Source organism: Solanum dulcamara, chromosome 2 (genome assembly GCF_947179165.1).
Source record: "Solanum dulcamara chromosome 2, daSolDulc1.2, whole genome shotgun sequence".
In the NCBI taxonomy this organism is placed as follows: Eukaryota; Viridiplantae; Streptophyta; class Magnoliopsida; order Solanales; family Solanaceae; genus Solanum; species Solanum dulcamara.
The window spans coordinates 80,213,378-80,236,526 of record NC_077238.1 but is presented as its reverse complement, the minus strand read 5'-3'; the positions used below and the strand labels follow the sequence as shown (position 1 = coordinate 80,236,526).

Genomic DNA, 23,149 nt, shown 5'->3' with positions numbered 1-23,149 from the left:
TGGCTAAAAATAATAGAGCTCTAGCAAAAATAATTTATAGATTTGGCCAAAAAGAAAAGAAATAATAGTTATTGCATTTAAAGAAGGGGGAAAAAAAAGAAATATACAGTTGAAACTCGATTATTATGACTAAAAAAGTATATACTACAAATAATAATGATTTTCTGCCATATTTTTTAGTAGATTTGACCAAAAAAATAATTCAAATGACCACTACTCCTCATTTGTAATGATTTATGTTTTGAATAGGGTATCATATCATATCAATTCGAATACATCTAGTTTTCAACAATTCAAATCGTTTGTCATTATTATATTCTTATAAAAAGTTATGATTATTTTATTAAAGACTGTCAACAAATGTTGTTATCACGCCAAATAGGCCTAAAGGGGGAGTTAACTAGGGACGCGGAGCATATGAAGTAGAGTTGAATCTGAAAAATCATGATTTAACAAATAACATCATGATGTGTTACAAATCATAATAACATTGTTTATACTAAGATTTTATGTAGGATTTACACTCGTAATTTGCATGATTCTCCTAGAATTGTTTTGAAGTTCTGAAGTTGATTTACAGATGAGTGGGAAAGAAAAGGAGTGATGGTGAAAATGGTTAAACTCTCTATTAGCGGAAACGTGAAAATATAAAGAACGAGGAAGAAAAATAATATTTAACGTGGTTCGGATCAGAATGATGTTACGTCCACCAGAGAACAACTGTCTTTATATTAATAAAGAAAGGGTAGAGATCCCAAATACAACTAAGAGAATTGCTCTATCAATTCTCTACTCTTCTAATATATTTTGCAAATGCCTTAGAATTTGAGAAGACAAGAGAGAAATGTTTTTGAGGCATGTTTCTAATGAATTAATAGCTACCTATTTATAGGAATAAATTTTTTCTCTTGATGTCATCCATGACATCACATTTTGTCAAGATGTCAAAGTTTACCAAACTTTCACTATCAAGTTTATCAAACTTTCACATAACTTTCACGTACCAAGTAGCTACATTAAGACTATTTAGAATCTTGTCAATTTTAAGAAATCTCCACCTTGACAAGATTCTCCATTTTCAACTTTCTTTCAACAACTTTTGATTGTGTCTTAAACCTCAACTCTTTCAATCTCCACCATGGTTTGCATTTCGAGCATGGGTATGAACAACTCCACCCAAAACTTCTAAGCTTACTGGGCAATTCCGTTGTAAGAAACAAGAAGAATCAAATCTTTGTTGAGCACACTAGCTCCATCTAGCAGTTGTTCTCCCAAAGTTTGCATCAGTTGATGCATACTCCCGCCAAGTCTTTGCAGTGTGCAAATTTGGCAAGCGGGACTATTTAGGTCAGCATGTCTGCAGCGTTATCATCTGTGATAACCTTCTCGACCTTGATAGCTCCCTATTCAACGACATCTCAAATGAAATGGAATCTGACATCAATATGTTTGGTGAGCTCATGAAATTTTTGATTTTTAATCAAATGAATAGCACTTTGACTATCACATCTTAGAGTTGATTCCAGCTGAACCAAACTCAATTCTGCCACTAAACCTTTCAACCAGATAGCTTTTTTCACTGCCTCTATTGCTGCCATATATTCTACCTCTGTTGTTGACAAAGCGACAATCGATTGTAAAGTTGATTTCCAACTAACAGCACTGCCAACGAGAGCAAAGATGTATCCAGTTGTGGACTTTCTTCTATCAATATCCCCTGCATCCACATAACTGAGAACTAAAATACCTTCACTTTTTTGAAAGGTTAGGCCAACATCAGAAGCTCCTTTGAGATATCTCAATATCTACTTGACAGCTTCCAAATGCCTTTTTTCTAGATTGGCCATGTACCTACTTACCACACTTACAGATTGAGCAATATTTGGACGTGTGCACACCATAGCATACATAATGCTACCAACTGCGCTAGCATAAGGAACTTTTGACATATGCTCCACCTCATCCACAGACTAAGGCAATTATAACTCTGAAATCTTAAAATGAGAAGCTAACGGTATACTTACAGGCTTGCTCATCTGCATATTGAATCTCTCAAGAATCTTTTCGATGTACCTCTTCTGAGAAAGATGTACAACACTATCTTATCTTGAAATCTCCATTCCAAGAATTTTCTTTGCAGCTCCTAAATCCTTCATGGCAAATTCCTTGCTCAATAGTTTCTTCAAAATATTTATCTCTGTGATTTGTTAGCAGTAATAACCATATCATCAACATACAACAGTAAATAAATCATATAGTTACTAGACGTTTTCTTGTGATAAACATAGATATCAAATGCACTCCTCGAGAATTCATGTGTAGTCATGAATGCAATAAACCATTTGTACCACTGTCTAGGGGATTACTTCAAACCATACAAAGACTTCTTCAATTGGCATACATGATCTTCTTTTCCCTTAGCTAGGAAACCTTCAGGCTGTTCCATATAGATTGTCTCTTCTAGATTAACATGTAAGAAAGTAGTTTTGACATCAAGTTGTTGAAGCTCCAAATCAAATTGTGCAATCAATGCTAGTAGCATGCGAATTCAGCTATGTTTCACGACTGGAGAGAAGATCTCATTATAGTTAATTCCCCCCTTCTGACAACCAATCTCGCTTTGAACCTAGCATCTTCCACTTCTGAAATACCTTCTTTCTTTCTGTCGATCCATTTGCATCCAACTGTCTTCTTCCCCTTTGTCCTTTCAACTAAGACCCAGGTCTCATTTTTGTTCAGAGACACCATCTCTTCCATCATGGCTAACCGCCATTGTGCAGCATATTTGCAAAAAGTTGCTTCAACATACGAAGAGGGCTCGAGGTATTTAATCTCTTCTTCTGCAGCTACGAACGCGTATGCAATCAGATTTGCTTGCTCAATAAGATATTCTGGTTTTTGTATATGTCTTTTCTCATTTCCCTTCGCAATCTTGGTGGCGTTGGAAAGAAGACTCAAAGACTTTTAATTTGATAGGTCATTAGCCACACAATTCGTTATATTATAGGAGATATAGTCATTTGAAGCTGACTCTTATAAGAACTCATCCAAAAACTTAGCCGATAGAAATTTTACTTCAACTTAAAATTTCGGAAAAAAATGAACTATAGGGGAACAACTCCGCGACATGGACTTGTTCCACGTTAGTTAAAATTTCCGCCCATTTTTAATTTTTGGGAGGGGCTTTTCGGTATTTTCCCCACTTTTCTCCTCTATGTTTTAAAGCTAAATTCCGCCCCCATATCAGTTTCTAAGGAGTTTTCTTTCCAAAAACACCTAAGAACATTGAGAACAAGAAGTGGAGAAGAGAAGGAGGGCTAAAGCTCAAGTTCTTCAAGTAAGACCATCAAATCCTTGATTGGTTCTTCAAGTCAGATATGTAAGGTTAACACAACATTAGACTGAGTTCGTCCACATGTCCCGTCATCTTTATTGATTCAAGTTGAGTTGAGTTGGAGTTTTTGAGTTTCTTGAATTGAATTCTTGAGTTATCTATTGTCTTTTGGGTTCCTTGTACATATTTAAAATATGCATTGATGTTGTTCATGGGTTGAGTATTTGATTTGGATGCATGTTCATGCCTTCATTCACATGAACCCTAATTGAATTTTATATTTAATTTTGAGCATTGATTGTACAAGAGTTTGAGTTTTCACATAAATTGATTCTTTTCATTAATTTGAACATGGATATCTTGAGCATAAATGATGGTTTTGAGACAAAATTTTAATGTGTTGTGATTGATTTTCAAAAATATATTTCTGAAAAAACTTGATGATTTGAGCATGAGTCGAGCTCGAGTTGAATTAAAAGAGTCTTTAAGATTTTAACTGTTTTGATCTTGATTTCACTATGCATTATTTTGAGTCAAAATTGCATGTTTTAAATAAATTTAAAAGAGTTGAGTATTTAATCTCAACAAGTGGATTGGTTTAAGTTGATTTGAAAGAGCATAATGATTGAGATGAGATTGAGTTTCGATGGGAGTCCAATGAGACTAGTCGAAAGTTTTGATTGAACTGATTTGTTTAAGTTGCAAGAGCATATTGAGTTTTGGGAGTAGTATCGAGCACCGAATTGAGCGAGAGTAAAACTCAATAACTACGTAACCAGCGTAGGAGAGGATTGAACCATTAAAATAGGATGTTTCCCTATTTCATTGTCCTCAAAAGATAGGACTTAATTGATTGGTTGATCCAGATTGGTAGATTTGTCCTTTACCTTGGCAAGTATTGGACGAACGTGGAAACGACATCGATTCATTGTACATCACCTACTTATAGGTGGTGTGATTGTTGTCGGTTAAGAGAGACTTCCAGATTGTGCATGAAAGTATATGACATGTTTGGAACAAGTTGCATATTCCTGAGTCCTTATTAAAGTATTGTTATATTTTATACTTGCATATCATACTGAGTTGGGTGAGTTTCATTCTATCTTGATTACCTTTGATGTATTGTAATTTCATTCTTCCATATTACATACTCATACATTTCACATACTGACGTCCATTTGGGCTTGCATCATTTTATGATGCAGCGAAAAGTATTAGAGATCATCATCAGGCGCTTCGTTGAAGATCTATTTCTTTTCTGATAGTGGTGAGACATTCTTGCCTTCGGAGGGATCATATTTATTCTTTCCATTGCTTATGAGTAGTTTTTATTGAGGTAGCCATGAACCTGTCATGGGCACCATTTAGGTAGTAGAGATAGAGGCTTCATAGACTAAATAGTGATGGATTTATTTTGATGTCTTTAACTCTTGATTAGTTGTTTTTCAAACTATGTTTCCGATTTGAATAATGGAGATTGATGATTGATTTAGCCCACTAAGATTTGTTTTTCTCTTAAACTAAGTCTTTCGTTGAATGAATAAATATGTGATCAGGCCAAGTATTTCTCTTGGGAGACAGCAATGGCTCCTGAGTGCCGGTCACGCCTAGGGTACCCTCTCGGGGTGCGATAAAAGACTTCTTCAGTTGGCATACATGATCTTCTTTTTCCTCAGCTAGAAAACCTTCAGGCTATTCCATATAGATTGTATCTTCTAGATCACTGTGTAAGACAGCAGTTTTGACATCAAGTTGTTGAAGCTCCAAATCAAATTGTGCAACCAATGCTAGTAGCATGCAAATTGAGCTATATTTCACGACTCGAGAGAAGATCTCATTATAGTCAATTCCCTCATTTTGACTGAAACCCTTTGCAAGCCTTGAACCTAGTATCTTCCACTTCTAGAATACCTTATTTCTTTTAGTAAATCCATTTGCACCCAACTGTCTTCTTCCTCTTTGGCCCTTCAACTCAGACCCATGTCTCATTTTTGTGAAAAGACTCTATCTATTCTATCATGGCTAACCGCCATTGTGCAGCATCCTTGGAAGATGTTGCTTCAACATACGAAGAGGGCTCGAGGTCTTTAATCTTTTCTTCTGCAGCTACGAACGCGTATGCAATCAGATTTGCTTGCTCTATAAGATATTTCGATTTCCGTTTATGCCTTTTGTCCCTTCCCTTCGCAATTGTGTATGGTTCATTGACAACATGTTCTTCAAGATCTGCATCTTTTGACTCATCAACTTAAGTCTCTTGATCCTTTTCCTTGGTACGCTCTACCGGTAGCTCAACCTGCTCGTTGTTTTTGTTTCTTGATAACTCCATAGAAACTTTACGAGGATTAAATATAGAGGATTTATCAAAGGTAACACCTCTACTAACTACAAATTTGAGTAAAGATAAACACCAAAGTTTGTACCCTTTTAGTCCATCTACATACCGTACGAATATAGTCTTTTTAGCCTTTGGTTCAAGCTTTCCTTCATTAACATGATAATAAGCCGGACATCCAAATATTCGCAGGTATGAATAGTTAGAGGGTTCACCTGACCATACCTCATTCGGAGTCTTAAAGTCAATCGCATATTTTGGAGATTGATTTACAATATGAGCAGCAGGTTATTCTCTCGGCAACTCCATTCTATTGTGGTGTGTGCCTGACCAAGTTCTTGTGGTAGAAGATGGCTATTAGTTCTTGTAACTTATATGATCATTAATTCTTGTAACTCTCATGGTCATTAGTTTCTTGTAACTTATATTTGTGGTATATTACACCAATAATTTTAAGGAGATTCATATTTTTGTTACAATTTGAAAAAGTGTGGATATCAAGATAGGAAATCTCAACATCATTTCGCTCAACGTCGCTCTCTTTAAGAGATGAAAGAGAAGATATGTATGGGTAAAGTATTTTTCTACTTGGTCAATTCAAATGGAGGAAAGCTAAAGAAAAAAAACTTTGTACCTAATATTTTTCATGAACAAATTAAGTGTTACTACCTCTCTTGAAAAAAAATTTAATTCTTAAAATAGTGGAGGTTCATGAAATGAGAAAACTAATCATTATGAAAAATGTGATTTTTGCATCTTTGAGCAATGCTCTTAAAAAAGAGTATTACAAGTGAATTTATTAGTCTTGAAAAAATCACATGTTATTGTTTGGATATGATTTTATGAATGTTGGATATAACATGAGTGTTACCAAAGAAACTATGAAAAAGATGTTGGATAGCCATTTTGATACGAAATATTCGGTTGAGATAAATTTCATTCTTGGAATGAAAAATACCATAAAACATGTGATGGAATTTTTCCTTGTCAAATCACATTATTTTAAAAAAATTGTGAAATACATATTTTGTTGATTATATGAGCCTTGCAGCTCCTTTTGATTCAAATATGTGAAAACTATGTGGCAAATAAAAAAGGTGTTTGCTTGCCAAATCAAAGATATGAGCTAGAGATGTAACTAAATGCACTTGATCATGTGATATTGTGTAAATATTATAGCATGTGCAAGCAAATCAGGTATATTTACTTGGTACGAAATTTGATGACTTGTTTTATGAGAAAAAATTGTATGCTATACTAAAAAGTTTTGTTGGTGCAGATGAGAAAACTTGGTGCTATTTGATGGAAATGAGAAAAGGAAATCATTATTTGCTAAATCTATGGTGGAGGTTGAAGTAAAAAATTTAAGCTTCAACTAGTGAAAAAGTGAATTGATTTAGAGATTTTATTTATATCAATCACTTTATTTTGAGAAAATCAATTTCTCTAATTTTGATTAATTGTGATAGCATCAATATTATTGGTAAAATACAAAATTATTATTATAACGATAATTCAGACTCACGGGGAGAAAGCACAATATTGTGAGATCATATTGATCATTCGTATACCATCGATTTAATTGTGTTAAAACTTGTGATGATCTTGTAGATTTATAAACTAAGGCCTTAGCAAGATAAAGGGTCTGAAGCACATCAAGGGGGATGAAATTAAAGATCATAAATTTATGATTCTTATATGAAGAAACCCAACTTGGGGACTAGAGATACTATAACCAGGTTTAATGGGAAAAATGAATCATATGATGACTTGTTGTGAAATGCACTAATATTTATTTTATTCAATCCCTATGATGTAAGTGCATTTATCATGTAATGATTTATGGAGATTGAGTCTAAAAACTCTTAATGAAAGTATGTATCTTGTATGAGTGGGTTGTCGGAATTAAAAGAACACTCTTGATAGATTTCACCTATGTGAGTGTGAAAGTAGGCCGCTTTCTATGAGAATGGGCTTGTTCTCAAAAACACTCATGAAAATCGGGATAGCACAAGGTCGTAATGTGCTGGCTATGAAAGCTTATGTCAATACCTTGATTGTTATGTGTAAGCAGTGATATTTTATTTTTCTTAAATAGTCATAGTTCAAATCTGAGACCACTACTGACTCTGGAGTAAAGGTTCTCATTTTACTAAGTGAAGGTTCAATGCAAAACACACCTTCATTATGCATAATAGTTTACCTTCAACTAAATTGGTGAACTCTCTTATTTTAATATTAAAATGAGTGGGGGAATGTTAGTGTATATGCATTTTATAATTAAAATAAAATATTTAAGTACATGTGCTAGTGGGTATAAATTGTGGTAGAAGATGACTATTAGTTCTTGTAACGTATATGACCATTAGTTCTTGTAACTCTCATGGTCATTAATTTCTTATAACTTATGTAACATCTATCACATTCATCTACCCACATTACTATCCCTCATTCTACCCATTGATTACATGGAAGATTTCTTCATCTATAAATAATGATAGCAATTTATAGAAATGTCCAAGTATATTAATATTAGAAATTTAGGTCAACAATGAAAATATATTAGAAGCGACAATCTATTGTGATGACAAATAACATTTAGTTATGAAAGTATTTGTCACAACAATATGGTTATCGGCCACTAATAGTCCGTAAGAGTAATTGAATTTGTGCTACAGGTGATATTTTATAAAGGTTGCAAAGAATCAATTCACCTTTTGAGTTGAGTTGGTCTCACCGTGCTCTCTTAATCCGGTTAATATATTACTTTGCAAATATGACATATTACTTCTAATTTGCAAATTACTATAAAAGAGCAGATTTACTCAATACGTCCCTGAATTACAATTACCTCCACAAATGTTTTCGGAAGTTTCAATATATATATATTATTTTTTAGTGCATGACACAATCAATTGTGAGATGTACGGATAAGGAAAGAAAAAATATTACTACGAAGCTTTTTTATCCTATTTTTCTTTTTTTTTTCCCTTTGGAAACCTAAGAATTAACGGTCAGCAGAACATGAAGTGTTCATTTAATTATTATTATTATTATTATTATTATTGGCCATAAAGAATTTGCAGGATATCCTGTTGAGTTTTAATGAGGCTATAAAATAAATAAAAAATTTAGTGGACTTGTTGACTTACAATATTATTGGATCACAAATTAAAAATTGGTCATTTATATAAGAAAATTTTGACGTAACTAGTAAATTTTTAGTCATGTAATCAAGAGATCACGATTCCAACTATGAAAACATCTTTGCAGAAATGTAGGATAAAACCAAGTACAATGCTAGTAGACAGTAGCTCAATGCACAGGGCTATTTAAGCTTCACACTCACTCTAGTTTTCATTTTCTCGAGAAAACATGGATATATTCAAAAACCTCTGTACCATATTCCCACTAACTAATTAATCACTGTTCAATGATTTTACTAGGGTCATCCATCAGCTAAAAAGCCTGCACAAAGACAAAATGTAAACGTCAATAAATGCTTATTGTTAAACGAATACAATCAAGATGAATCATTCGCCTCGTGAAAAATGCAATCTAAATCTCCCAAGTGGATATAACTGACTGTTCCAGTCAATGTGTGTCTTTAGGTAAAGAGCATACTTGCCATCATGTATGATGTAACAGAGTTTTTGCCTTGGAAGAATGGGCAAACTGGAGTCTTTAGACAGCTAGAATGGATATTCTAATTACGACTAATAACTCAACATCACAAGATAAGATAGGACAAGAGAGGGTTGCGCAACTGTAAGCACCCTCCACCTCCAAACTTGAGGTTACGGTTCGAGTCACCAAGAAAGCAAAGTGGGGAGCTCCTGGAGAGGAGTTAAAGGAAATAGTACAAGATAAGATAGAAAAACTCACCGTTAAATATCATCACTAACAATTTAACAGTAAAGTCTGATCCTCCATAATACATTGCAACATCTGAGGTACCCTTGATATATCTCAGGATCCTCTTAACAATATTCCAATACTCTCTACCAGGATTAGCCATGTATCGACTAACCATTCTCACTGCTTGTGCAATGTCAGGTCTTGTACATATCATGGCGAACATTAAACTTCCCACTGCTGATGCATACGGTACTCGAGACATCTCCATCCTCTCTGATTCATTGCTAGGACTCATTCTTGAGGATAACTTGAAATTAATAGGAAGTGGGGTAGAAATTGACTTACAGTCTTGCATCTTAAAGCGTCGTAAGATTTTCTTCAAGTAGTTCTTTTGAGAAAGTCAAATCTTCCTATTAATTCTGTCTTGGTGAATTTGCATCCCTAGAATCTTGTTTGTTGATCCCAAGTCCTTCATTTCAAACTCCCTAGCCAACTGTGCCTTTAAATTTGTGAGACGATCTTTGTTGGGGCCTGCTACCAACATGTCATCAACATACAACAGCAAAATAACAATCACTAAATCTCTTGTAATAAACACAAGGATCTGAACTATGTCTATTGTATCCAAGGCCTATAATGAAGGAATCAAATCTCTTATACCAACACCTCGGCACCTGTTTGAGACCATATAGAGATTTGTTCAACCTACAAACCAAGTTCTCTTTTCCCTGTTCTTCAAAACCTTCTGGTTGGAGAATGTAAATTTCTTCTTCAAGTTCTCCAGGAAGAAATGCAGTTTTGACATCTAACTGCTCCAAGTACAAGCCAAATGTAGCACACATCGCCAGGACCACTCGAATTGTTGGGAGTCGAACTACCGGAGAAAATATCTCATTAAAGTCTATACCTTTTTTCTGAGTGAATCCTTTCACCACCAATCTTACACGATATTTCTCCACTTGATCATTATCATTGCGTTTGATCTTGTAGACCCATTTGTTTCCAATGGTCTTCCTTTCTTGTGGTAATTGAACAAGATCTCATGTTTTATTTTTATGAAGAGCTTCAATTTCTTCTTGCATTGCTGCCATCCAAAGAGATGATTCTTGGCCTTTCATAGCCTCGTGAAAAGTTGAAGGCTCTCCATCTTCTGTTAATAGACGGTATGCAACATTGCTCTCCATAGAATAATCTGAGTGCCAAGCTGGTTCTCTTCTCTCCCTAGTTGACCGTCGAACTTATGGAGTTTCGATCTCAGCTTGATCTTGTTCTTCGTGCTCTGGTGCTGCTTCAGAAGAAACTGAAACTTCTTTTATTTCTTCAACTTCAACTATAGTAGTCTCTGATTTTTCTTTCGAAGTGCTACCTTCTTTTGCTTGTATCTTGTTTTCAACAAACACAACATTCTTGCTGATTACCACCTTGCGGGCAGTGGGATTCCACAAGCGATACCCCTTGACTCCATCAGCATACCTAAAGAAAATGCATTCCCTGAATTTTGGATTCAACTTCGATTTTTCTTGGGTGTTGTACATAACATAAGCAGGACTTCCGAATATATGTAAGCGAGAATAATCAGTTGGTTTTCCTATCCACATCTCCATTGGCGTTTTCAGATCAATTACGGTTGATGGTGACCGATTGATCACATAATAGGCGATTTTGACTGCTTCTGCCCAGAATGGTTTTTCAAACCCTGCAGTTGCCAAAATAGCTCTTGTCCATTCCAATAAGGTTTTGTTCATCCGCTCTGCTACTCCACTTTGTTGTGGAGTATATGCAATCGTGAACTGCCTTTTAATACCTTCTTATTTACAGAAATTATCAAATTCATCACTAGTGTATTCCCCTCCATTATATGTCCTTAAATACTTGATCTTTTTATCAGATTCAAGTTCATCCCGCGCTTTGAACTCTTTGAAGATTGAAAAAATATCTGTTTTTCTCTTGATTGAATACACCCAACTTCTCCTGGAGTAATTGTCGATAAATGACATGAAATATTTTGCTCCTCTTAAGGACTCCACCGGTGCTTACCAGACATCAGAGTGGACCAGATCTAATATTTCCCTGCTTTTAGCAGATGAACTACTAAACTTCAGTCTATTTTGCTACTGGTAACACAATGCTCACAAAAGGGTAGTGAAACATTTTTGAGCCCTAGAAGAAGCTTTTGCTCAGCAAGAATCTTCAAACCTTGTTTCGACATATGGTCAAGTTTACGATGTCATATCATCATTGATTCTTTAAATAAACTTGTTGACGCGGTTGATGTTTCTCCTTCTTGGTGTGTTTCACCTTTAAGCACATATAGATTTGCAGCAAGTTTTTCTGTTTCACTACAAGCGCTCCTTTGGATATTTTCATGACTCCACATGAGTCTTATATGAACATCCATAATCATCTAATTATCTCAAAGACAATAGATTCTTCCTCAAGTCTTTTGCATGTCGTACCTCCTGCATGGTGCGTACCGTGCCATCATACATCTTTATTTTGATGGACCCAATACCAATAACATTCAAAGCATGATCGTCTCCCATGAACACAGACCCTCTTGAGATAGGATTATATTGATGGAACCATTCTCTCCAGGAAGTCATGTGTCATGTTGCTCCTTTGTCCATAATCCAGACATCAGTGAAATGTTTTCTGCCTTCATTATTTGATATTGCTTCACTACATAAAATATCGCCATCATCTGAGGTACTTGCAACATTCCCTTGAGCATTTAATGACTTATGGTGTTCACTCTTCTTCTTGAACCGACAATCTTACTTGAAGAGTCCTTTCTTGCCACAGTTATAACACTTGATATTCTTGTTACTTCTTGATTGAGATCTACCATGATTGTGACTCCCACTGGGGCCACGTTCCGTTGGTCTTCCTCTCACCATCATCAAAGCTTCAACTTGCTGCGAACTTGCTTGTCTGTCTTCCTTATTTTTGCGCCGATTTTCTTTTTCTAAGACAGCAGCTGCAATTTCATCGAAAACTAGACTGTCTGTATTGTTCGTCAGGTTGATGATGAGTTGATCATAAGAGTTAGGCAGACTTTGAAGTAGAAGCTCCGCACGTTTAGTCTCCTCTATTTTGCAACCTATTATTGTAAGTTGCGAAAACAGAGTATTCAAAGTATTGATGTGCTCAGTAACTGACATGGACTCTGCCATTCGAAGAGTATACAATCTTTTTTTAAGAAGATTTTATTATGCATAGACTTGGCCTCATAAAATCTCGTAAGAGTATCTCATATTTCTTTCGCAGTCTGTTTTTCAGCCACACTAGATAACACTTGATCAGCTAGTGCCAAGTATAGATCAGCAACTGCATTGTTGTCTATGTCGTTCCACTTGCTATCATCAGTGAAGTCTGTGGATCTGTCTTCAATTGCAGTTAAGCAATTGTCCTTTCTCAATATTGATTTTATTTTCATTTTCCACAATGAGAAATTAATCCAATTGAATTTCTCAACGTCAAACTTTGTTGTATTCGACATTGTTATTTGCTTCACACCCTTCTCGATCATTTCTGAATATTTTTGCGAACAATCGTGACAAAAAATACCGTCACCAAAATTTACTATTCATGTAAATAGTACTTTTCAACGAATTTTACTATTCACGAAAATTTACTATTCACAGATAGTACCTTAGCATAAAATAGACAGAATAACCGAGGGATCTGATACCACTGTTGGGGGATGAAGCACCACAACTAAAAATTTGATATGATAATAAATAATGAAAATAAATTAGACACGAGAATTTTACGTGGAAACCCCTCAAACAGATAGAGGGGAAAAATCACGGGGTAGAAGGATCATACTATGATAATATGGGAGTAGACTGCTCTCAAATACAATGAGAAAACAACAATTAACACTTTTCTCTTGTAAAATGAACAACTACTAAAGAGGACACTCATGACTATAATATTTATCTTGGTGTATAACTCTTTTTGTTTTCTTACTCTTTCTTTTTCTGAATGAATTAAATGAGGGCTCAAGGCCCTTTATTTATAGAAAACAAAAACGCGTTAAATTTCTACGCATTTTTCTGTCAAACCCTTTTTTTTTTTTGTCAAAAGAGGCAACGCATAATTTCTGTCAACTTTTGAAAGTTGCTTTTCAAAAATTAATGCGTATTTTTGTTTTCTTTCTTTTTACTGTTTGCTTTTTGACTTTGACAAACTTGCAAGTACATCTGTTCCAGTAGTATGTGCATTGCACAGTGGTCTGTGAGAAAAAGAAACCAAATTCATCAGCATGAATTGAATCAACACAGGATATTGCAAAAGCAAGATGCAAGAAAGGTTGTAATATTCTAACGTGTCGAAGCAAAGATCTGCCAAGGAGCTGCGTCTGATGTGCTCTTGTTTCATCGCAACATCTATGAAAATAATTTGGTCCGGCTGAACACCTTGTGCAGCAGCATCTGGAAAAAAATAAAATCACATTCAGGATATCTCCTGTAACAGATTCCATAGAATAATATTTCAAAAGCCTCATCACACAAGCTTATAGTAACAGAAATAATGTGAAACAGAAACATACGTGCGCGAACCCTCATTTCCCCTGCAGCTGGAAATCTGAGCAGCCAAAGAGCACTGTTTGGTACACGCTTAAGAATATTGCACCTGCAATATCAAACTCAAAGAGTATAATGCAACTTGTCTTAATGAACAGTATACCAATATAAAAGCCATCCAAACACTACCATGTCTTAAATATCTTAGGATCCATCTTGTAGAGCTGATTAGAACAAGCAAAAATGAATTTGTCCTCTGGCAGCCCATAATCCGAGCGCCTGGGTTGGCAGCTTGGATCTAACGCATCACGGTTTTTCTGGACAGTGGCATGAAACCCATCAACATTTGGCAAAAGAGAACAATTACAAAAAATTTAAAATAAGAATCTCAGAAGCTTGATCCCAAGAACTCACGTGCTTATAGTCATTGACAAAATAACAATGAGGGAGATGGACAAGCTTCTCTGAGTAAATATGTGAGTACCGCATAGGTGACACAAACTACCAAGTATACAGGAGAAGCAATGTCAAGGACAAGAAAGAAGAGCAAATAATGTGAAGTCAAACTATGATAGTACTGCGTAGGATAAACAAACTGCCGTGTGTTCAAAAAAAAGTATGTCAAGATCATAAGAAAATGGAAAATAACTAAAATACCTCATCCGTAACCAAATAATGTATATAGTTAGCTCCAGTGGTTCCAGGAAACCCCATATATGAAACCTGGATAGGAGCAGGCTGCATTGCAAAGATCTCATTTCGGGCTCCCTGCAAAACGTTATTAGCAGTTTAAAGATGAACAGTAGCTTACCAATGCAAGCCTTCGCACAATAAATATGCGGTCATATGGCTACAAATACAAAGTAGTAAAGCTCATGAGTCCGTCCAGAATCCTGTAGTTGGTCAATGAAAAAATGTAAGATGACATTTTCCAAATACTTATTAGCCTAAGGTCATGCTTATCCAAGTTTGATCCTGATCTCCATATTTCCGAGGAACATCCCCAACAATAATTGCTCCATTTTTTTCCTGTTCTGCTCTTCTATTCTTTAGCCTTGCATTCACAAACAAATGAATTCAACTACAAAACAAGAATTTAAGATTAACAAGGTTAGGAAAAAATATATTACCTTAGTATAACCGTTAAGATTGATCAGAATCTGTATTTGATCCTCATTAATCATCCTAGCTATAACATCAGATGTCAAGGACGCTACATCAACAAAATGCTCTGCTTCAGACAGAATGCGGAGCCTCCACCCAGTGCCATCATTTGGACTCAAAGCATCGCAGAACACCAGGCAATAGAAGTCCTTGTATGTTTAATAGGAACTGCGGGGGAGGAGAAGAGGAGGGGGAAACCATAACAGCACCAATGCATCTTAAAAATGATATGTTATTCAAACCTCAACATTCTCTATATCGTGCATGCCGAACACTGAACCCATCAGATGTGATAGTGGGTGGTTGCCAAAATCACTACTCACATATCTAGGCACATTTAAAAAGATCTCATTATACCAGTAATATTTGTAAGTAACTGTAATGTCCGAGGAAGATGCAAGCAAGTAGACGTCTGGTCGGAGACTTACCCAACCCTAAGCCGACCATTCCTGCCACCACCCTTTATTGGCAATGGAGGAGGATGGCTGAAAGAAGGAAGTGAGAAGCGAGCTGCAATTACAGAGCAGTGCTGGGCATACTTGCAACTGTATAATCAAAGGAAAGGTTAGTTAGAAAGTCACATCATTCTTTTCCATCGGTCCAAAAGAAAATCCCTCACCTGATTTCTAGAGCTAGCAGTGGATCGAGAGGGTAAGCAATTGCATGGAAAGGCTGCACACTCGGGATAACTGACATCTACGACAAAGTTGCAGTAGAGAAAATAATTTAAAGGAAAATTAAAATATGAATCAATATCACTGTAATCAACATATAGCTTACAATACCGACATGTTATGGTTGAATGAGAAGCTGAGATACCTTAATCTGTCTTCTCAGGATCCCCTCAACTTCAATAAACATCTGATCTCGATCCTCCCAATCACAGACACACTAGGAAGTATAAAATCAAACATAATGAGTGTGCTAGAAAAAAAGAATTCCAGCAAACATATATCCAATCAGCAGGTACAAATTAAGCCTCAGTCTAGAATCACTTGTAAAGCAATATATCACTCTAGTGTCCATCCCTACCTAAGAATACCAGTTCAAAGAAAAAGCAATGTCATATGAAGCTGATTATTGTTCCTCATGCACATGAAAATTACTAAGTTCCTTACAACACTTTTTTTGAAAATGTGACCTAAGCTAAATACTAAACTTAAGTATTTCCTTCCAAACTGGTAACCTGGCATCGGAGGTAGAATGAGCACAAGACAAATCTAAGTCTTAACATAAAACTTATTAAAAACAGAGGAGAAAAGAGCACAGCATGAAACTGTCATCTAAATAAAATAGTTTAGTTTTTGAAACATATCTTAACCATATAGTCCATTAACAGATAATATAATCTTATGAGCTTATATTTGCAGGTAAGGTTTATCACGCTGACATTAAAAAAAAGGCAGAAAATATACATGAACTCTTTGATAACCCCACCCGAGAAAACATTGGCAACTGATGGGTGAAGATTACCTGTAACTTGTGAAGAAGATTACAAGTTGCTTCTGGGAAGTCACACCCTACTAAATTCGACGTTCCGGACTCAATGGAACCATCGAAATTCGAATTTGAGGCCTCATTGGCCCAAAACCCAATAAGTCGCAACTAAATTAGTTTCGGCACTTGACATACCCAAAATACTCTCTGGACCTAAAACAATTATAACAAAGCCATTTTTAGCGTTAGTTTCACCTCCCGAAACCATTGGAACCATCAGAAATACAATCCGAGCACCCGAAATTTAAATGTTGACCAAAGTCAAACGTGAACCAACTTTAACTCAATTTCCAACTTCGGATCTAAATTTAACATTTTAATTCCAAATCTGATTCCGATAACTCTCCTACACCAATTTCCACATTCCGGAGCTGATGGAATCGATGGAATTCCATTCCGAGATTCGAAACTCCGAATGACTCTGAAATTTGAATTTTGTCAATTTAGGCCTTTAAAATCCATTCGTCAAGCAAAAAACTCAATTTTTCACGAGATTTCCAAAAACTAACTTTCAAACCCAAACAAAAGTGACTTAGGAGAACTAACGAGAGGGGTAAAATGATAATTTTATCGAAAATGTCAAAAAATGACCTTAGGGTCATTACAAATAGTCTTAACGAGGAGCTCACTTGTAGGAATGAACACCGACTTTTGAAGATCATAATTCAGGCTTTTGGTAACGTCAGTTATTCTCCCTTCTCCTTCTTTATGTTCGAGGACGAACATGATTTTTAGTGGTGAATAATGTAACGATCCTTATTTCGTGACTTTTAATGATTTTCCTATTTGGTGGAAGCGCAACCGCCGAATAGGCCCTGCAGTGCACGATCTGAATTTAATTTGGACTCCACGGACTTCGAACACCGGGTGGGAAGCCAAAAAAAAACCTTTTTATTACTATTAATATATAGTATTTTATAATAATGTGGGCATCTCCATTTTGGCTCATGTGAGGTCCGCCACTTCTAATAAAAGCCATAAAATAGATACTTAATTAGCTGGTGAATTAAAATTAGAACTAACACAATTCACATAATTAGAAATTTTTGCACATGTTGTTTCCAATCTCTTACTACTCATAATCAATTGACAGGAGATCAACAATTACGTGAATTGCATGCTTAAACAATCTCAATCAGCTCCAAATGAAAGATGTTTGAAGCTAAAGATTTTAAAATGTATTTAAAAAATTGTATCATATAAAATAGAGCCATATAAGTTTATCAAAGTGTAAAAAATGCGTAGATCGTCTCTCTTGGCATATTTTTTTCTGAATTTTTGTTTCTTACTATTTTATGAGTATAGGATCTAGCTAGCTCTTGTTATTTATATTCATAAGTCGAGAGCTCTATAGGACATTCTGGTCATAAAAATTATTCACTTGTTTCAGAATAAATTTTTACTTTATTTGAGAATAGGTGTTTGGCTAGCCATGAAAATTTTAAATTCCACTTATAGTTGGATTCCGAATTTATAACTTGTTTTCCAACTCTGTTTTCATGATTCCAAATAAAATATTTTTTTCTTCTTTGGAAAAAGTATACCATACACAACTTCATCTTCAACAAAAACAACAACAACAACATATTCAGTGGAATCTGCGATGCGAAGGGTAAGATGTATGCATATCTTACTCCTACATTTATGGAATAGAGAGATTGTTTTCGATAAACCCTCATCTCAAGAGAAATAAAAAACATATAAAATGATAAAATTCGACTTAATTTTTTAAAAATAAAATGAAAAATGATTGATTTCTATGGCAACTATACCATCATAGGAATCTATATATATATATATATATATATATATTGCAGCTTTTCTTTAAGGGGAAATGATATATCCTAATTGTTGAGCTGTAAAGAGGAGAATCTAGGAAAGATTTTGATGGATCAACAGACCCCAATATTTTTTTACTTAAAATTATGTACACAGATATTCATAGCTACTTAAGTGGTCTCTCTAGATCATGTAAGTTGGCATTACACTCCATTACTTCATTTTATATAATCATGACTGAGTAGATAACACTAGTACTTAAAAGAGACGGCTCAAATACATTAATGGCCTAAATCCAAATTTGAATGGAGGCTTCATCAACTTTTAATATTATTTATGAAATTTATTATATAGTCAATTTATTTATTTATTTTTGATGCATAGTACATAGATTTGTCAAACTTCTATTCATTCTTTTCTCTTATATAAAATTCTTATATTTTCTAGAAATAATACTCAATATTTTTTTTAGAAATGTACTGATAACCTACTATTATTGTTTTAAAAAAAATGAGGTCTTCAAATATGGGGGCCTAAGACAACTGTCTTATTTTTTAGCCGAAAAACTTACATAGATATGTTATATTAAGAAAATATTTATCATTATTAGCAATAATATTTTTATACGGCCCAAAAAATGCCAATTATGCATGAATGACTATATTAAATAGAATTGAATTGAACTATAATAATTTAATAATAACAAGCCCAAACCTTAGCAGTAGATATAATATGAGTATCTAAACTTTTACAGGTAGACTCCTCCATTTGATCAGTAATAAAATTTAGAAGACACAGTTTATTTTTTAGGTAGGTTTTAATAATAATTAATCCTTAAACTTGTCATAATATCATATTTCAACATTCAAACTAAGCCAAGTTTCAATTACATATATCAATTCCTAATAAAATATTTCAATTAGAAACTTTTAATTCAAATTTTAGAATTTCTTTTTGTTTGTGTTCTCATTTGTTTTATTAGGTAGTTAAATTAACCACATAAAATATGTCCTTTTTTTTAATTACACGCATTCGCCTCAATAAGTTGTAAAAGCCTAGACATTTTCTATTTGAGGGTGAATGCATATATATAATTAAAAGAGATGACATATTTTTTGTGATTAACATAACTATCTAATGAACGAATGAAAATACGCGCAATTTTTTTCTTAAAAATTTGAATCAAAAATATCTAACTGTAACACCTTATTAGGAGCTGAGATTTTCAATTGTAACAAGACTTAATTCAAATGTATAAATGAAATTTATAGGCGACGGCCACCGGTACCACTCTCCCTATTGCAATTGAAGTAAATAGCAGCAACAGGCGAACCAAGATTATGAAACCTCGCAAAGTCTCTTGTGTTAAAATTTTGACGAGAATCAATTATGTCTGGCGCATTGATGACCTCTCGTCCCAATTGCCGGAACAACACGAAAATATAGCGATGGATACCCATCAATGGACGTGGGCTCTCGTAGCGTACGACTTCATTGCCTACACAACGAGAGTTCGAGTTTAGTACCAAATCGACTCATTTATATGTGTATTTCCTTATTTCAAGCACGAAATATAAAGTTGGACTAATTTGAAAACATTATGCACACAATTTATTTTATACTAATTATTTTATTTGATTTTTGATTTTTTTTTAATTAGTAGTCATGCATGGGACTATACTAAGGTGAAAAGATAAAGATGTATTTTCATGAAATGCTATGATTTCTAGGAGGAGGATAGACCGCTCAGGACAATAAAGAAAAAATAGTGATTCAAATACACAACATGAGCACGTACAATGACATACAAGTGAGTTTTGGTGGTGTTGGTGGTTGGGGTGGGGGTGAGAGGGGGGGGGGGGTTGTGGTTGTTTATGGTGATGATACAAATTATATTAGCGTAAATACAATATATATTTGAATTTCTTACTTCGCCATTGCATAAGTCTGAGCCATTAAGCAATAATGTAAGAACACTTACCAAAGGTTGCCCCTGTGGCTGCTGGGATATCTGTGACCAGCCTATCAAAAAAATAATGTGTTAACATTATTAAAAATAAAAAGAAAAGGTGGGGGTGGAGATAGATACTATAATATTTGTTATTTATGAATTATGTGTTTAGGTACTTTAGTTGTTAGGGGACTAAGCAATCGATCCTAATTTTTTTGTTTCATTCGATGTTTGATACTTAATTAATTTGAATTTATATCAAAAGGTATATTTGATAGTTGTTTCATTGATGTCATCCTCTCATAAAATAACTATATATAGAGAAACAAAGTGAAATATCTATATTTATATCAATTTATAATATAAGTTAGACATACCAGTGCAGATATTCCCTCAAGTTTGGATTACTAGGGTTTGGAGCATCAGGATCCACCATAATCTTTCAACAAGAGAATAATATTTCAAATATCTTGAAATAAAAGATTAAAAAAATTAAAGAGCATAACCTAAACATATACCATGCATGTTGTCTATCCAAATGTATTACATGACACTAAACATGACGTTGTTTGATTAGACATATTGTACTATAAAAAGAAAAGAATTAAAGATTAATTTCAAAACATATCAAAAATATATATCTTCTAACTTGCAGTATTAAACATGCATGTTATTAACATTTTAATTACAAATCAACATGGGTTGTAGTGCAATGGTGGAACTGTTTCACCATTAATCAGAAATTTCGGGTTCGAGCCTTGGGTATGAAAAAAATTATGTTGTGAGTGTCACCTCCGAATGGGCCCTACTGTACGCGATCCAGATTTAGTCGGGGTTCCATGGGCTCCGGATACCAAATGGAAAATCAAAGAAAAAAAATATTTTTATTACTATAAATATATAGTATGTTATATTAATGTAGGCATCTCCGTTTTCGCTCATATGAGGTCCGCAACTTCAAATAAAAGCCATAAAATAGGTATTTAATTAGCTGGTGAATTAAAATTAAAACTAACACAATTCACATAATTAGATATTTTTGCTCATGTTGCTTCTAATCTCCTATTACTCATAATCAATTGATAGGAGATCAACAATTACGTGAAATTGTATGCTTAAACAATCTCAATCAGTTTCAAATGAATGAAGTTTGAAAGTAAATATTTTTTTTTAAAAAAAGTATCATATAAAATAAAACGATATAAGTTTACCAGAGTGTAAAAAGTGTGAATGGCGCCTCCACCAATGTCAACCCTAGGTTGGTTGACAACTTGTGAAGGCTTCAAGGCACATCCATTGTAGACGGCCCTATTGTTGTAAACTACACCAAAGTCTACACACCTTGTGAATGGATCCACAACATCTCCTACAACTCCAGAAACTATTAGTGGATCTCTTGACATGTTTTTTTCTTCTTGAATTTAGTGGATCTCCAAATTAATAAGCTGATTTTTTGTTTCTTACAATTTTATGAGTAGAGGAGCTAGCTAGCTCTTGTTATTTATATTCATGAGTGGAGAGCTCTCGTCCTTACGACACGTTTGGTCATAAAAATTATTCAATCTTTTCGGAATAAATCTTTCACTTTATTTGAGAATCAATGTTTGGCTAGCCATGAAAATTTTAAATTCCACTTATAGTTGGATTCCGAATTTATAACTTGTTTTTCAACTCTGGCTTTATGATTCCAAATAAAATGTTTTCTCTTCTTTGGAAAAAATATACCAAACATAAATTCATCTTCAACTCCAACAACACCACAAACAACAATATATTCAGTGTAATCCAACAAGTGCGGAATGCGAAGGGTAAGGTGTACGCACACCTTACTCCAGCCTTTATGGAATAGAAAAATTATTTTTCGGTAAACCCTCATCTCAAGAGAAATGAAAACCATGAAAAATTTTGACTTAATTTTTTTAAAATAATTTATTCTATGGCAACTATACCATCATAGGAATCTATATGTTTTTTTTAAGCTTCTCTTTAAAGGAAACCATATATCCTAATTGTTGAGCTGTAAAGAGGAGAATCTAGGAAAGATTCTGATGGATCAACAGACCCTGAACACTTATACCCAAAAAAAATGAAATATATTTATTCTTAAATGCCTCGTTGTTTTCGTACATTTCTTTTTATTTTAAAATGATATAAATTTATTTTAAAATTCACGCACTGACATTAGCGCATATCTTATATGATACTAATAGGATATCAATATATCGACGGAGTATCACAGAGAATTAAGCTCGGTTCTATATGATACCGATATGGTATCAATATACCGACAGAGTATCACAATGTATATATTTTTTACTAATTTACAGTTTAATAAATGAGATTGTGAATTTAATAATTTTCTCTTAATTATTTTATTTTTATTTCTTAAAAACAGAGCTCAATCCTATATGATACCGATAGGGTATCAATATACAGATGGTGTATCACAGAGAATTAAGTTCAGTCTTATATGATACCGATATGGTATCAATATACCAATGGAGTATCACAGAAGATTAATTCATAGCAATGATGTTGACATCATGCACGAAATAAGAAAGGAGAAAGTGGGGTAAGAGGGTAAATAGTTTGGGTCATGGTCCATTAAAGATAAATAGTTTGGATTAGTCTAATTTAGATAAATAATTTCACAATTAGGTCTATTTTATATAGTTTTTCCAATATTTTTTTACTTAAAATTA

General features: G+C 34.2%; 2 protein-coding genes across 2 annotated transcripts; both read right to left on the bottom strand.

Annotated features, from left to right (window-relative positions):
* Positions 1 to 5,342: 5,342 nt before the first annotated feature.
* LOC129873681 (probable UDP-N-acetylglucosamine--peptide N-acetylglucosaminyltransferase SEC) lies at positions 5,343 to 16,925 on the bottom strand. The gene is made up of 12 exons (XM_055948821.1): positions 16,812 to 16,925; positions 16,040 to 16,111; positions 15,840 to 15,916; positions 15,649 to 15,765; positions 15,463 to 15,547; positions 15,187 to 15,369; positions 14,714 to 14,824; positions 14,471 to 14,557; positions 14,246 to 14,373; positions 14,083 to 14,165; positions 13,721 to 13,963; positions 5,343 to 5,560 (listed from the first exon to the last, which is right to left on the bottom strand). Exons 1-12 carry the CDS (start codon positions 16,923 to 16,925, stop codon positions 5,343 to 5,345), a joined length of 1,518 nt encoding a protein of 505 aa, XP_055804796.1.
* Positions 16,926 to 19,142: 2,217 nt separating this feature from the next.
* On the bottom strand, positions 19,143 to 21,924 carry LOC129878336 (protein HEADING DATE 3A-like). The gene is made up of 4 exons (XM_055953452.1): positions 21,659 to 21,924; positions 20,825 to 20,886; positions 20,478 to 20,518; positions 19,143 to 19,994 (listed from the first exon to the last, which is right to left on the bottom strand). The coding sequence occupies exons 1-4, from the start codon at positions 21,848 to 21,850 to the stop codon at positions 19,762 to 19,764; spliced, it is 528 nt and encodes a 175-aa protein (XP_055809427.1). The 5' UTR covers positions 21,851 to 21,924; the 3' UTR covers positions 19,143 to 19,761.
* Between the last annotated feature and the right edge of the window lie 1,225 nt (positions 21,925 to 23,149).

Bases quoted from the DNA above. Each gene is read 5' to 3' on its own strand.
- LOC129873681 (XM_055948821.1), bottom strand. From the start codon at position 16,925: ATGGTTTCGGGAGGTGAAACTAACGCTAAAAATGGCTTTGTTATAATT. The intron at 14,166-14,245 runs GTAGTGTTTGGA...TTGATATTGCAG, and splicing joins CCTAAGATATTTAAGACATG to GTGCAATATTCTTAAGCGTG. The intron at 13,964-14,082 runs GTATGTTTCTGT...ATTTTTTTCCAG, and splicing joins GGAAATGAGGGTTCGCGCAC to ATGCTGCTGCACAAGGTGTT.
- LOC129878336 (XM_055953452.1), bottom strand. From the start codon at position 21,850: ATGTCAAGAGATCCACTAATAGTTTCTGGAGTTGTAGGAGATGTTGTG. The intron at 20,887-21,658 runs GTAAACTTATAT...TCTTGTTGAAAG, and splicing joins TTCACACTTTTTACACTCTG to ATTATGGTGGATCCTGATGC. The intron at 19,995-20,477 runs GTAAGTGTTCTT...CTCGTTGTGTAG, and splicing joins AGCCACAGGGGCAACCTTTG to GCAATGAAGTCGTACGCTAC.